This window comes from Malus domestica, chromosome 13 (assembly GCF_042453785.1).
Source record: "Malus domestica chromosome 13, GDT2T_hap1".
NCBI classification, from domain to species: Eukaryota; Viridiplantae; Streptophyta; class Magnoliopsida; order Rosales; family Rosaceae; genus Malus; species Malus domestica.
Window position 1 is genome coordinate 28,483,522 of NC_091673.1, and position 12,195 is coordinate 28,495,716.

The 12,195-nt window shown below is 38.6% G+C and overlaps 1 protein-coding gene across 1 annotated transcript; it reads left to right on the forward strand.

The window, feature by feature from the left end:
• The first annotated feature begins 9,120 nt into the window (after nt 1–9,120).
• Nucleotides 9,121–9,513, forward strand: LOC114823091 (uncharacterized). Its single transcript, XM_029098425.1, has 2 exons — nt 9,121–9,316; nt 9,380–9,513. Exons 1-2 carry the CDS (start codon nt 9,121–9,123, stop codon nt 9,511–9,513), a joined length of 330 nt encoding a protein of 109 aa, XP_028954258.1.
• Nucleotides 9,514–12,195: the final 2,682 nt, after the last annotated feature.

Below are 12,195 nucleotides of genomic sequence, written 5' to 3' on the forward strand. Positions count from 1 at the left end.
AGAAGGATTCCTACTCATTCAAGGATTCCTACTCCAACAAGGATTCCTACTTGAAGTAGGAAAGTTAAGCCAAGGTTTCCTATTTTGGTTGACCTTCCCTATTCCTAAATGTCCTTAATTTCCAGCCACTTTGAATACCTTTTAAGCACTTTGGGACACCAAACAAAGGCCCTAAACCACTCTAGGACCTTTGCCGCACCTTTCCCTTAATCCCCCTTCCTTGCCGTGCAAGGGATCCTATTTCCCTTTAGTTTTAGGACATGTTTCCTTTCTTAAAACATGAGCCGCACCTCCCTCATCCTTTCCTCTTCCTTGCCGTGCAAGGGAGAGGGTTTCTTTCCCAAAAGCTGACTTAAAACACATTCCTTTTGTGTTTTAAGTAATTGCCGCATATCCTTGCCTATTTCCTTTAAGTTTCTGATTTTATTTCCTAATTCTAGAATCCTTAGACTTAATTTCTGATTTCCTAATCAACCTAGGGTTTTAATTTTTGTTTTCCTTTAAATAAACCTCCTTGTTGCAGCCACAAAAAATTCCACACACACCCATTCACATCCATTCACGCCAGAAACCTTTCCCCTACCCTTGCCGTGCCCAACCTTCACCCAAATCCATATTTTCTGACCCCAAACCTTCCTAGCATGCCATACACCATCCTAGACACCTTCCCACCATTCTCCATCATCCAAAACCCATCCAAACCATCTCCATACCTTGTGCCGCAGCAAGAAGGAAGAAGGAGTGCTCTTGAATGTGCTTGCTAGTCTATTGCAGATTGCTGGAACTTTTAGGTGTAATCTTTCTTATGTTTTCAATGTTTCAATTCAATAAACTTTGTATTGTGAGTATGAGGAACTAAACCCCCTTAGTTGGGGGGTGATTCGAAACCATGTACATGCTTGCAATATGATTTGATTACATTCAGTTGTTATTTCATAAGTTGTGGATTCAATTCGTTCATCTACTTGATTGATAACTTATTTGTGTATGTTGATTGAGAGTGCACGCTTAGTTTTCATGCATGAATATGATGCTAGATTATGAGGGAGTTTCACCTAATAGTTACAATCTTATAATCACAAGTAGTGAAGGTCGCTTGAAAACGATCGCGTTGAATGAGTTCTTGGCACGAGTTTCATGCTCATCATAGTAACGAATGCCTCATCAACACTTATAGTTCTCATTGTGCTTCATGATTCTTGATTGTATTTTTATTGTGCTCATCACGTAAGGAACCTTTGAGGAATGCTTTGAATTGTTGTATGCACTTTCCCATCCAATTCATTAACTTAAGGAGAACTTGAAGGTTAATTTAAGCATATCTAATTAACTTGGGGTGTTGAGTTTCATAATTTATTGGAAGAACAACTGAAAATCATTTTGTTTGCAAGTGTGTCATGTGTGGAGAAGAACCTCCTAACTAGCGTTTTATCCATCCTTTTCATCCGAAACATTTTACAATCTGTTTTGTTTTAAAGTTTCTGTTTTGTTTTCAATTTTCGTCCAAAACAAGTCCCCCTTTATTTTGAAGTCTTAGATTAGTTAGAAAGTGTTTTGATTTGTGTTTTTAAGTGTTTTGAGTCAAGTTATAACATATATTCGTCCAAATTTGGGTTAGTATTCAAAACTGCCCAGATTGTGCTTCTAAGGCAGTTTTGAGTGTTTATTTGCTGTTTTGGTTCCTTTGCTTTGTTTTGGTGTTTTAACTTTTAATTTTACATTCTTTGAGTCTAGTTTAGTGTTTTAAACTTTGTTTTTACATTATTGAGTTAGTTTTCAAGAGTTTAGCAATCCGTCCTAATCCCCGGTTTAGAACGATCCCTACTTACATCTTTACTACAATTTGACAAAAGAGGATTTAATTTGTGTGTTTAGTTATTTTACGCACCAAATTTTTGGCCCCGTTGCCGGGGATTAGCAATTTTGCTAATCCCTTGGATTGTTTTTGTTTCTTTTATTTTACTTTGCTTCAGATTTTATTTTAGTTTCTGACCTATTTTGTCTCTTGTTTTTTTGGTACTAGTTTATGACTAGAAGTTCTCAAAAGGTTGGTGAGAACATCTTGGACTTTGACGACGATTTTGAGAGGAATTTGAGAAGAGCTAGAAATCAACAAGAGCCCATTCCCGAACCTGACCTTGAAGAAGAAGTCCTAGAAGAGGAGGAGGAGCCCACGGCACAAGTGGGTGAAGAGGATCAAGGCATGGCGGTGGACAACCGTACACTCAAAGAGCTCTCGGCCTCGGGATTGGATAATGCCGCACCCTTGTGCATCCAATACCCCACGGCTGCCCAAGGTAAGACGGAAGAGTTTGAATTAAAGTCAAGTTTGCTTCATCATATTCCTAAATACCATGGATTATCCATGGAAGATCCTAACAAACATTTGAAAGAATTTGAAGTAGTTTGCTCTAGTATGACTCCCGTCAATGTTGACGGAAGTATTTTAAAGATGAAGGCTTTTCCATTCTCTTTGATGGATAAAGCCAAGGATTGGTTATACGAGTTAGCTCCTGGCACTGTCACATCTTGGGAGAGTATGAAGAGAGCGTTCTTGGAGAAGTTCTTTCCAACTTCTCGCATCATCCTCCTATGCAAAAAGATTAGCGGAATCCAGCAAGAAGAAGGTGAGTATTTTCCTACATATTATGAACGATTTAAATCACTTGTTGCTTCTTGTCCACAGCATCAGATGAAGGAGGAGTTGCTTTTGCAATACTTCTACGAGGGTCTCCTACCTCTAGAACGTCAAATGCTTGATGCTTCAGCGGGGGGAGCCTTGGTGGACAAAACACCCATGGCTGCCAAGATCTTGATCTCTAATCGAGCGTTGAACGCTCAACAATACAAATGAGTAGGCCAAAGGGGACCCCCACGGCACCAAGTACATGAGGTAAGTTCAACTTCCGATCTTCATTCACAATTGGCTAATCTTACTTCTATTCTGTCTCAGATGGCCGAGGGCATGAAGATGCAAGGACCAATTGTATGTGGCGTATGTTCCATCCAAGGACATGCCTCTGAAAAGTATCCACAGTTGATTGAAAATGGTGGATGGGAAAGCGCCCATGCAATTAGGTTTCAAGGTCAAAACTAACCAAGGAACGATCCATATTCAAACACATATAATCCCGGTTGGAGAGACCACCCAAATTTCAAGTGGAGGGAGCCCCAGCAACCTCAAAACCAAGGAGGCTTTAGGCAACAACCCCCGGGGTTCTTCACCAAGCCGTACACACCCAATCAAAACCAACCACAATCTGACCCAAATGCTTCAGGTACGTCCCTAGACAATGATGCACTTCTTAAGATACTAACCAAGTTGACTCATGGGCAGGAAAAGCAAACCCAAGCAATGCAAAGCATGAACATTAGGGTAGATCAACTGGAGAAGCAAATTAGGCAGATTGTGGAGTTTGTTGGGCAGTTTAGAAAACAAGGAAAGCTTCCTAGTTCAACCATTGCGAATCCAAAAGGAGGCTTTGAAACCGCAAATGCAATCATGCTAAGGAGTGGAAAAGAAGTTGGGGCAGGTCCTACACCACCAAAATCAGGTCCCAAAGAGAATGAAACGTTGAAATCTGAACATGAGACACCAAGTCCACTCACGGCAAAGGTAGCACCACCTTTGCCGCAAGCACCCATGGCCCCTAAGCCATCCAATCCGTCCACCCTAGGTAAGATGAGTCCAAGTTTGGTTAATTCTAACATTATTCCACCCAATGTGCCCTTTCCTAGCAGATTTTTGCAATTCAAGAATGAAGAGGAGGAAAAAGATATTCTGGAGACATTTAGGAAGGTCCAAGTTAACATACCTCTCTTGGATGCAATCAAGCAAATCCCGAAGTACGCCAAGTGTTTGAAGAAGCTTTGTACGACAAAGAAACGTTTTCGGGAGAAAGAAGTGGTACAGGTAAGTGAGAATGTGTCTGCCATGATATAACGTAAACTACCTCATAAATGCAAAGATCTGGGTAGTTTCACCATTCCTTGTGTTATTGGTAATACTAGGTTCAAATATGCCATGTTAGACTTAGGTGCATCCATAAATTTTATGCCATATTCAATTTATGCATCTATGAACCTAGGCAAGTTAAAAAATGATGGTGTAATCATACAATTGGCCGATAGATCTAATGCCTATCCAAAGGGAGTTGTGGAAGATGTTTTGGTGCAGGTTAATCATTTGATCTTTCCGGCGGATTTCTATGTTCTTGAGATGGATGAATCGGATCATGCTCCTTCATTGCCCATTCTCCTTGGAAGGCCATTCATGAAAACGGCTCAAACGAAGATTGATGTGGCCAAAGGATTAGTCACTATGGCATTTGGTGGTGACATGATTAGTTTTAAAATTTCTGAATCCATTGAGACTCCTAATGTTGTTCATTCTTGTTGTGCCATTGGTAAAATTGAAAAGATAGGACCGGACCATTCAGCACCAAGCACGAAGGATGCATCAAGAACCATGCAAGAAGAAGGAATTGGAGTGGAGTACAAGGACCATACAGCCACTGCCCTCAAAGTGCTCAAAGTGGCCGAAAGTACCATGGGGAAGAATGTTCACCTTGCTGCCACTTCATCACATCACATAGGTAAGCCACCTAATCCAAATCCAATTCCCATTAAAGTTGATAGGTGGTTGCCTTCTTTGGTGCAGGTACCCAAGCAAATCTCCGATGGTGGGCGCATGAACATGAACCTTAGGCAACACAACGCACCCATCAACAAACATCACTATCCATTTCCGTTCAAGGATGCAATGTACAAGAACTTTGTGCGGCAGGTGGTGGGGGAGATCCCATTCCATGCCATGGGCTCCAATGGGGCATGATTGTGTTCTTCGTCCGGCTTCAAGACGTTAAAGAAAGCGCTACTTGGGAGGCAACCCATGCAATTCAACAAAGGAAGCCCTAGGAATCACTCCAATTCCAGATTTGCGTTCTTAAAACCCTTCACTTTGTTGCTTGTTTCTAATCTGCCCAGTTTTGTTATTTACTTGCTGTTTGTGTGTTTCTTTTTGTTTAGTGTGGTTTTATGCTTGAAACATTGAGGACAATGTTTGATTTAAGTATGGGGGGGGTAACTAAGTGTTTTAGATGCAAATTCGTGGGATTTTATCACCCTTAACTTGGAGACTTGTTCCTTGCTGTTTTTAAGTGTTTTTAAGCAGTTTTGGTGTGTTTTAGTGTGTGTTAACATAAAAATCCGAAAATCACATAAAAATTTGAAAAATTTGTTTTAAAAACCCAAAAAGAGTTGTTTTTGTGTGTTTGTTTGTGTCTTAGGGTACCTTCCAACACAATGATGAGGATTCGGTTTGTAATTACATGGCTGTTAAAGAGAGTGATTAACATGGATGAAAGTTTGATTTACTCTTTGTTTATGCTTGGTTGTGGTTATAACTTATGAATTCACATGCAATCATAAAAGAAAAAAAATCAGTTTTTGAAACATGCTTGAAGGAAGGAACTCAAACTAACGCTACAACCCTATGAGACTTGAGCCTAAACGTTTATTTGGAGAGTTAAAATCTGTGCATTATTGTTTTCTAAGTCGTTGCATGATCTCATTATTCCTTGCTTGGTTACTACTTAGAAGGCGTTTCATCATTTAGTTCCAAATGCTAGAACTCATGCCCATTTCATTCAAAGCATGTTATTGATTTGCATAACACATATTCAAGATGAAGTTGTGTAGTTACCACCACCAAAGCCAAATTGCCGTATATCCCATATCATTTTATGTTTAGGTTTAACCCCGTCGAGCCTTGTTAGCCTTCATTCTTTGTTAACCCACGTTATCCTCACCTAGCCTAGTTTAGGACCATCCATACCTTTGTTCTTAAAGCATAGCAAAGCATGATTCAATTTGAATTCCTTTTGATTAATGTATGGCAGAAAACAAGTATGGGGGAAGTGTTCTCATGTGAATTAGTGTGCCATAGGCACGGCATTGAAAGAAGAAAAAAAAAAAAGAAAAGTGTGAAAAGTATGAAAAAAAAAAAGTTGAAAAGTTGAGAAAAAGAGTTCCAAAGTATTGTTTGTTGAAGTGAGGGTCCAAAACAATGAATTCGGCCCTAAGGAGTTGTTTAAGTCTCCCCCTTGTGTGTTAAAGTTAATTTCTGCAATTTAAGTGAATTCTAAGTCTCAATTTCATTGCTTTTCTTACCATCGCTTGAAGAACGTTTGTTTTCCCCTATCCTTTCCTTGTTAACCAACACCCCAAGCCCCATTACAACCCTTAACTTCTATCTTGAGTGTTATGTGTTTCAATTTGTGGAGTTTGAATTTGGTATGAGCATATGGTGTCACTGGTTCTTGCATCTAAGTAGTAGCATTCCATTCATGAGATCATATCTAAACATGTTTCTTAACTCTAGAAATTGCATTCTTTGTGAAACATATATGTGAGCATTCGTTTTCGTATCTACATCAATCTTCTCACATATGACTAGTGTAGGGTGTTTAGTTAGAAAATCTGAGTGAAAATAGAGTGTATATCTTGTAAGGAATTGAGGGAATTCTCTAAGGCATGTTACTACATTCAAAGCATTGTTTTAATTGATTACTTGTGAACTAGTAAGTAGTGGCTTTAATTAAGTATGTGCTTACGAGTAAAGAAAACTCAAATTTGTGGGGATAACAATCTTTAACATGTCATGTGCTTTGGAAATCCCTGAGGCAAATGTGGAAGGTTTAGGTTTTGTTTTGGTTAGTTTGTTTCATTTTGTTTCCTTTCTTTTGTTTGTTTTGCTCGAGGACTAGCAAAAGCTAAGTGTGGGGGAAATTGACAGGAGCATATTTATGCTACTTAATTGGCTTGTTCTCGTGCATTTAAGTTGTGTTTACTTAGCTATTTTAGTGTTTAAAGTCACTTTTGTGTGTTTTCAGGTTCTAAGGCCAAAATGTGCAAAAAGAAGCAAATTGGAGCCTTTTGGAGCAAAAGGAATGGATGAATTGAAGTCTTGAAGAAAGTTGGTTTCCTAATCCAAGAAGGATTCCTAATCAACAAAGGATTCCTAATTGAAGAAGGATTCCTACTCATTCAAGGATTCCTACTCCAACAAGGATTCCTACTTGAAGTAGGAAAGTTAAGCCAAGGTTTCCTATTTTGGTTGACCTTCCCTATTCCTAAATGTCCTTAATTTCCAGCCACTTTGAATACCTTTTAAGCACTTTGGGACACCAAACAAAGGCCCTAAACCACTCTAGGACCTTTGCCGCACCTTTCCCTTAATCCCCCTTCCTTGCCGTGCAAGGGATCCTATTTCCCTTTAGTTTTAGGACATGTTTCCTTTCTTAAAACATGAGCCGCACCTCCCTCATCCTTTCCTCTTCCTTGCCGTGCAAGGGAGAGGGTTTCTTTCCCAAAAGCTGACTTAAAACACATTCCTTTTGTGTTTTAAGTAATTGCCGCATATCCTTGCCTATTTCCTTTAAGTTTCTGATTTTATTTCCTAATTCTAGAATCCTTAGACTTAATTTCTGATTTCCTAATCAACCTAGGGTTTTAATTTCTGTTTTCCTTTAAATAAACCTCCTTGTTGCAGCCACAAAAAATTCCACACACACCCATTCACATCTATTCAAGCCAGAAACCATTCCCCTACCCTTGCCGTGCCCAACCTTCACCCGAATCCATATTTTCTGACCCCAAACCTTCCTAGCGTGCCATACACCATCCTAGACACCTTCCCACCATTCTCCATCATAGAAAACCCATCCAAACCATCTCCATACCTTGTGCCGCAGCAAGAAGGAAGAAGGAGTGCTCTTGAATGTGCTTGCTAGTCTATTGCAGATTGCTGGAACTTTTAGGTGTAATCTTTCTTATGTTTTCAATGTTTCAATTCAATAAACTTTGTATTGTGAGTATGAGGAACTAAACCCCCTTAGTTGGGGGGTGATTCGAAACCATGTACATGCTTGCAATATGATTTGATTACATTCAGTTGTTATTTCATAAGTTGTGGATTCAATTCGTTCATCTACTTGATTGATAACTTATTTGTGTATGTTGATTGAGAGTGCACGCTTAGTTTTCATGCATGAATATGATGCTAGATTATGAGGGAGTTTCACCTAATAGTTACAATCTTATAATCACAAGTAGTGAAGGTCGCTTGAAAACGATCGCGTTGAATGAGTTCTTGGCACGAGTTTCATGCTCATCATAGTAACGAATGCCTCGTCAACACTTATAGTTCTCATTGTGCTTCATGATTCTTGATTGTATCTTTATTGTGCTCATCACGTAAGGAACCTTTGAGGAATGCTTTGAATTGTTGTATGCGCTTTCCCATCCAATTCATTAACTTAAGGAGAACTTGAAGGTTAATTTAAGCGTATCTAATTAACTTGGGGTGTTGAGTTTCATAATTTATTGGAAGAACAACTGAAAATCATTTTGTTTGCAAGTGTGTCATGTGTGAAGAAGAACCTCCTAACTAGCCTTTTATCCATCCTTTTCATCCGAAACGTTTTACAATCTGTTTTGTTTTAAAGTTTCTGTTTTGTTTTCAATTTTCGTCCAAAACAAATCCCCCTTTATTTTGAAGTCTTAGATTAGTTAGAAAGTGTTTTGATTTGTGTTTTTAAGTGTTTTGAGTCAAGTTATAACATATATTCGTCCAAATTTGTGTTGGTATTCAAAACTGCCCAGATTGTGCTTCTAAGGCAGTTTTGAGTGTTTATTTGCTGTTTTGGTTCCTTTGCTTTGTTTTGGTGTTTTAACTTTTAATTTTACATTCTTTGAGTCTAGTTTAGTGTTTTAAACTTTGTTTTTACATTATTGAGTTAGTTTTCAAGAGTTTAGCAATCCGTCCTAATCCCCGGTTTAGAACGATCCCTACTTACATCTTTACTACAATTTGACAAAAGAGGGTTTAATTTGTGTGTTTAGTTATTTTACGCACCAGAGATCAAGCAAATTTTGGAGAAGACAGTGGGACCAACTCGAAAAGATTGGAACTTGCGCTTAAATGATGCATTGTGGGCATATAGAACGGCCTACAAAACACCAATTGGGATGTCCCCATTTCGGCTCATCTATGGGAAACCATGTCATCTTCCGGTTGAATTGGAGCATTGTGCACATTGGGCCGTCAAAACATTCAATATGGACATTGATGCCGCTGGGATCCATAGGAAATTGCAATTGAATGAGCTTAAGGAGATTAGGAAGGAAGCTTATGAGAACGCTCTCATTTACAAGGAGAAAGCAAAGGCCACACATGACAAGATGATTCGTGGCAAGACATTCTCTATAGGGCAGAAAGTGTTACTTTTCAATTCCCATCTTCAGTTGTTTCCGGGTAAGTTGCGTTCTAAATGGATTGGACCTTTTGTCATTACTAATGTTTTTCCTCATGGTGCAGTCCAAATTCAAAGTTTGAAGACGGGACATGAATTCAAGGTCAATGGACACCGTTTGAAGCCCTACTATGAGACATTTGAGGAGCATGCCATGGAGGACATACCCCTCCATGCCATGGGCCCTATTCAAGCTTAAATAGAGGTATCGTCCGGCTGGAAGACGTTAAAGCAAGAGCTTCTTGGGAGGCAACCCATGTGTTCAAACAAGGGATTGAAGGAATTCGAGCCCCATAACCAGATTTGCGTTCTTAAACTCTACCCTTTCTTGTTTTTACTTTGACATGTTTGTCGTGTTTGTTAGTCGTGTTGTTTGCTTGCATATGTGTAAGTCTATGTTTGAAACATTTAGGACAATGTTTGGTTTAAGTGTGGGGGGGGGGGGTAATCAAGTGTTTTTATTGCAAATTCGTGGGATTTTATCACCCATAACTTCCAAAGTTGTCCCTTGCTGTTTTTAAGTTTTTTTAAGCTGTTTTGGTGCATTTCAGTGTTTCTGACATAAAAATTCAAAAATCTCATAAAAATTTGAAAAATTGTTTTGAAAAACCCAAAAAGACTTGTTTTTGTGTGTTTTGATGTGAAATATATAAGCACACAAATTAAACCCTCTTTTTATCAATTGTAGTATGGAATGTAAGTAGGGATCGTTCTAGGCCGGGGATTAGGAAGGATTGCTAAATCACTTAAAACTGACTCAAAAACATAAAAACAAAGTTTAAAACACTAAACTAGACTCAAAGAATGCAAAACTAAACTCTAAAACATCAAAATAAACCAAAAGACTCAAAACAGCAAATAAACACTCTGTACTGCCTTAAAAACACTTACTGGGCAGTTTTGAGCACCTAACACTAATTTGGACGAAATTAGACTATAACTTGACTCAAGACACTTAAAAACATGAACTAAATTGATTTCTAACTAATCTAACACTTCAAAATAAATGGGGAATTGATTTTGACGAAAATTAAGACAAAACAGAAATTAAGCAAACCAAACAGATTGTAAAACGAAATTAATAAAACTGAATGGATGGGAAGCTAGCTAAGGGGTTCTTCTCCACACATGTTATACTTGCATACAAAACGATTTCCAATTGCTTTTCAATAACCCACGAACACTCAATACTCCAAGTTAATTAGGTCCGCTTAAATTAACTCTCAGATTTCCCTTGTGTCATTGAATTGAATGGAAATAGCACATCACAACCAAATTATTCTTCAAAAGTTCTTTACATGAAAGTGCATGATAAAGATACAATAAAAGATCATTACGTTCAATGGAAATCATAAGTATTGACGAGGCACTCGTAACTATGAAAGCGCATGAAACTTATGCCAAGAATTTACTTAACACAATTGTGATCAACAACCTTTACTACTTGTGAATATAAGTTCATAACGATTAGGTGAAATTCCCTTATATCCTAGCGTCAAACTTATGCATGAAAATTAAGCGTGCACTCTCAACCAACATACACAAATCAGTTTTAATTCTTGTAGATAAGCAAATTGAATTCACAACTTATGAAACGCAATTAGAAGTAATCAAATCATATAGCAAGCGTAAACATGGTTTCGAATCCCCCCTAGCCAAGGGGGGGTTTAGTTCCTCATACGCACAAAACAAAGAGTATAGAAATTAAACATTGAAATCAAAGGAAAGGAAACACCTAAAACTTCCAGCAACTCAAACTTGAATGGCATGAACGTTCCAAGGCTTCTCCTCCTCCTCCTTGCTGCGGCAAAGGGTCTAGGGATAGATTTAGGGACTTAGGTATATGGATGAATGGGTATGGAATAAGGTGGTAGTATTTAGGGTGGATGGGAGGTTGCGGCAATGGTGTTTGATAGGAGCATATTTATGCACCTTAGTTAGCTTGTTCTTGTGCATTTACGTTGTTTTTCCTTAGTTAAAGTAGTCTTTTAAGCTAGTTTTATGTGTTTTCAGGTTTTAAGGGCAAAGTATGCAAAATGGTGCATTTTGGAGCCTGTCGGAGCAAATTAGAGCTTGGAATGAAGATCATATGCTTGGAACCATGAGGATGGACGAAATTGAAGATGTGAAGATGATATTTCCTACTTGAACAAGGTTTCCTAGTTGAAGTAGGAAAGTCCCTAATTGAAGATGGAATCCTAGTTGAATTAGGATTCCTAGTTGAAATAGGTTTCCTAGTGAAATTGGGATTCCTAGAAGATGAAGTTCCCTACTCAAACAAGGTTTCCTACTTGAAGTAGGAAAGTTAAATCCAAATAGCATCAAGTTTCAGCAACAAAGAAGTTTTCCAAGTCTAAGAAGGAAAAGGAATCCAAGATGAAGAAGGATTGACAAAGACAAACTTTCCTAATCCTAATGTACAAAGATTTCAGCTGCAAAGAGGAGTCCTAAACACTTTAGGACACCTTATCCCTTCACAATCAGCCTTATCCCTTAGTGCCGCACCTATTCCCTTCTAGAAATCTGATTTCCTTGCCTTGCAAGGCTTTCTAAAAGCCTTATCCACCTTATCTCTTACCTGCCACACCTAGGAGGCCTTTTCCTTTGCAAAATCTAATTGTTTAAACCTATTTCCTTGTGGATTTGGGTTATCCAAGTCCATATCTGATTACCCTAGGGTTTTAAGTGCCTATATATACTCATATTAACCCCTAGATCAGATCACCACCTCTCATACATAACCATTCACGCCAGAAATTAAACCTTGATTTCTGCCGCACCTTTCCACCACCATATTCCATATTTTCTGCCCAAAATCATCCCTAGCCGCACCACCCATCAACCCTAAACACCATCACACATCCCCCATCCATTCTACGCC

Bases quoted from the DNA above. Each gene is read 5' to 3' on its own strand.
- LOC114823091 (XM_029098425.1), top strand. From the start codon at position 9,121: ATGGACATTGATGCCGCTGGGATCCATAGGAAATTGCAATTGAATGAG. The intron at 9,317-9,379 runs GTAAGTTGCGTT...CTCATGGTGCAG, and splicing joins CCATCTTCAGTTGTTTCCGG to TCCAAATTCAAAGTTTGAAG.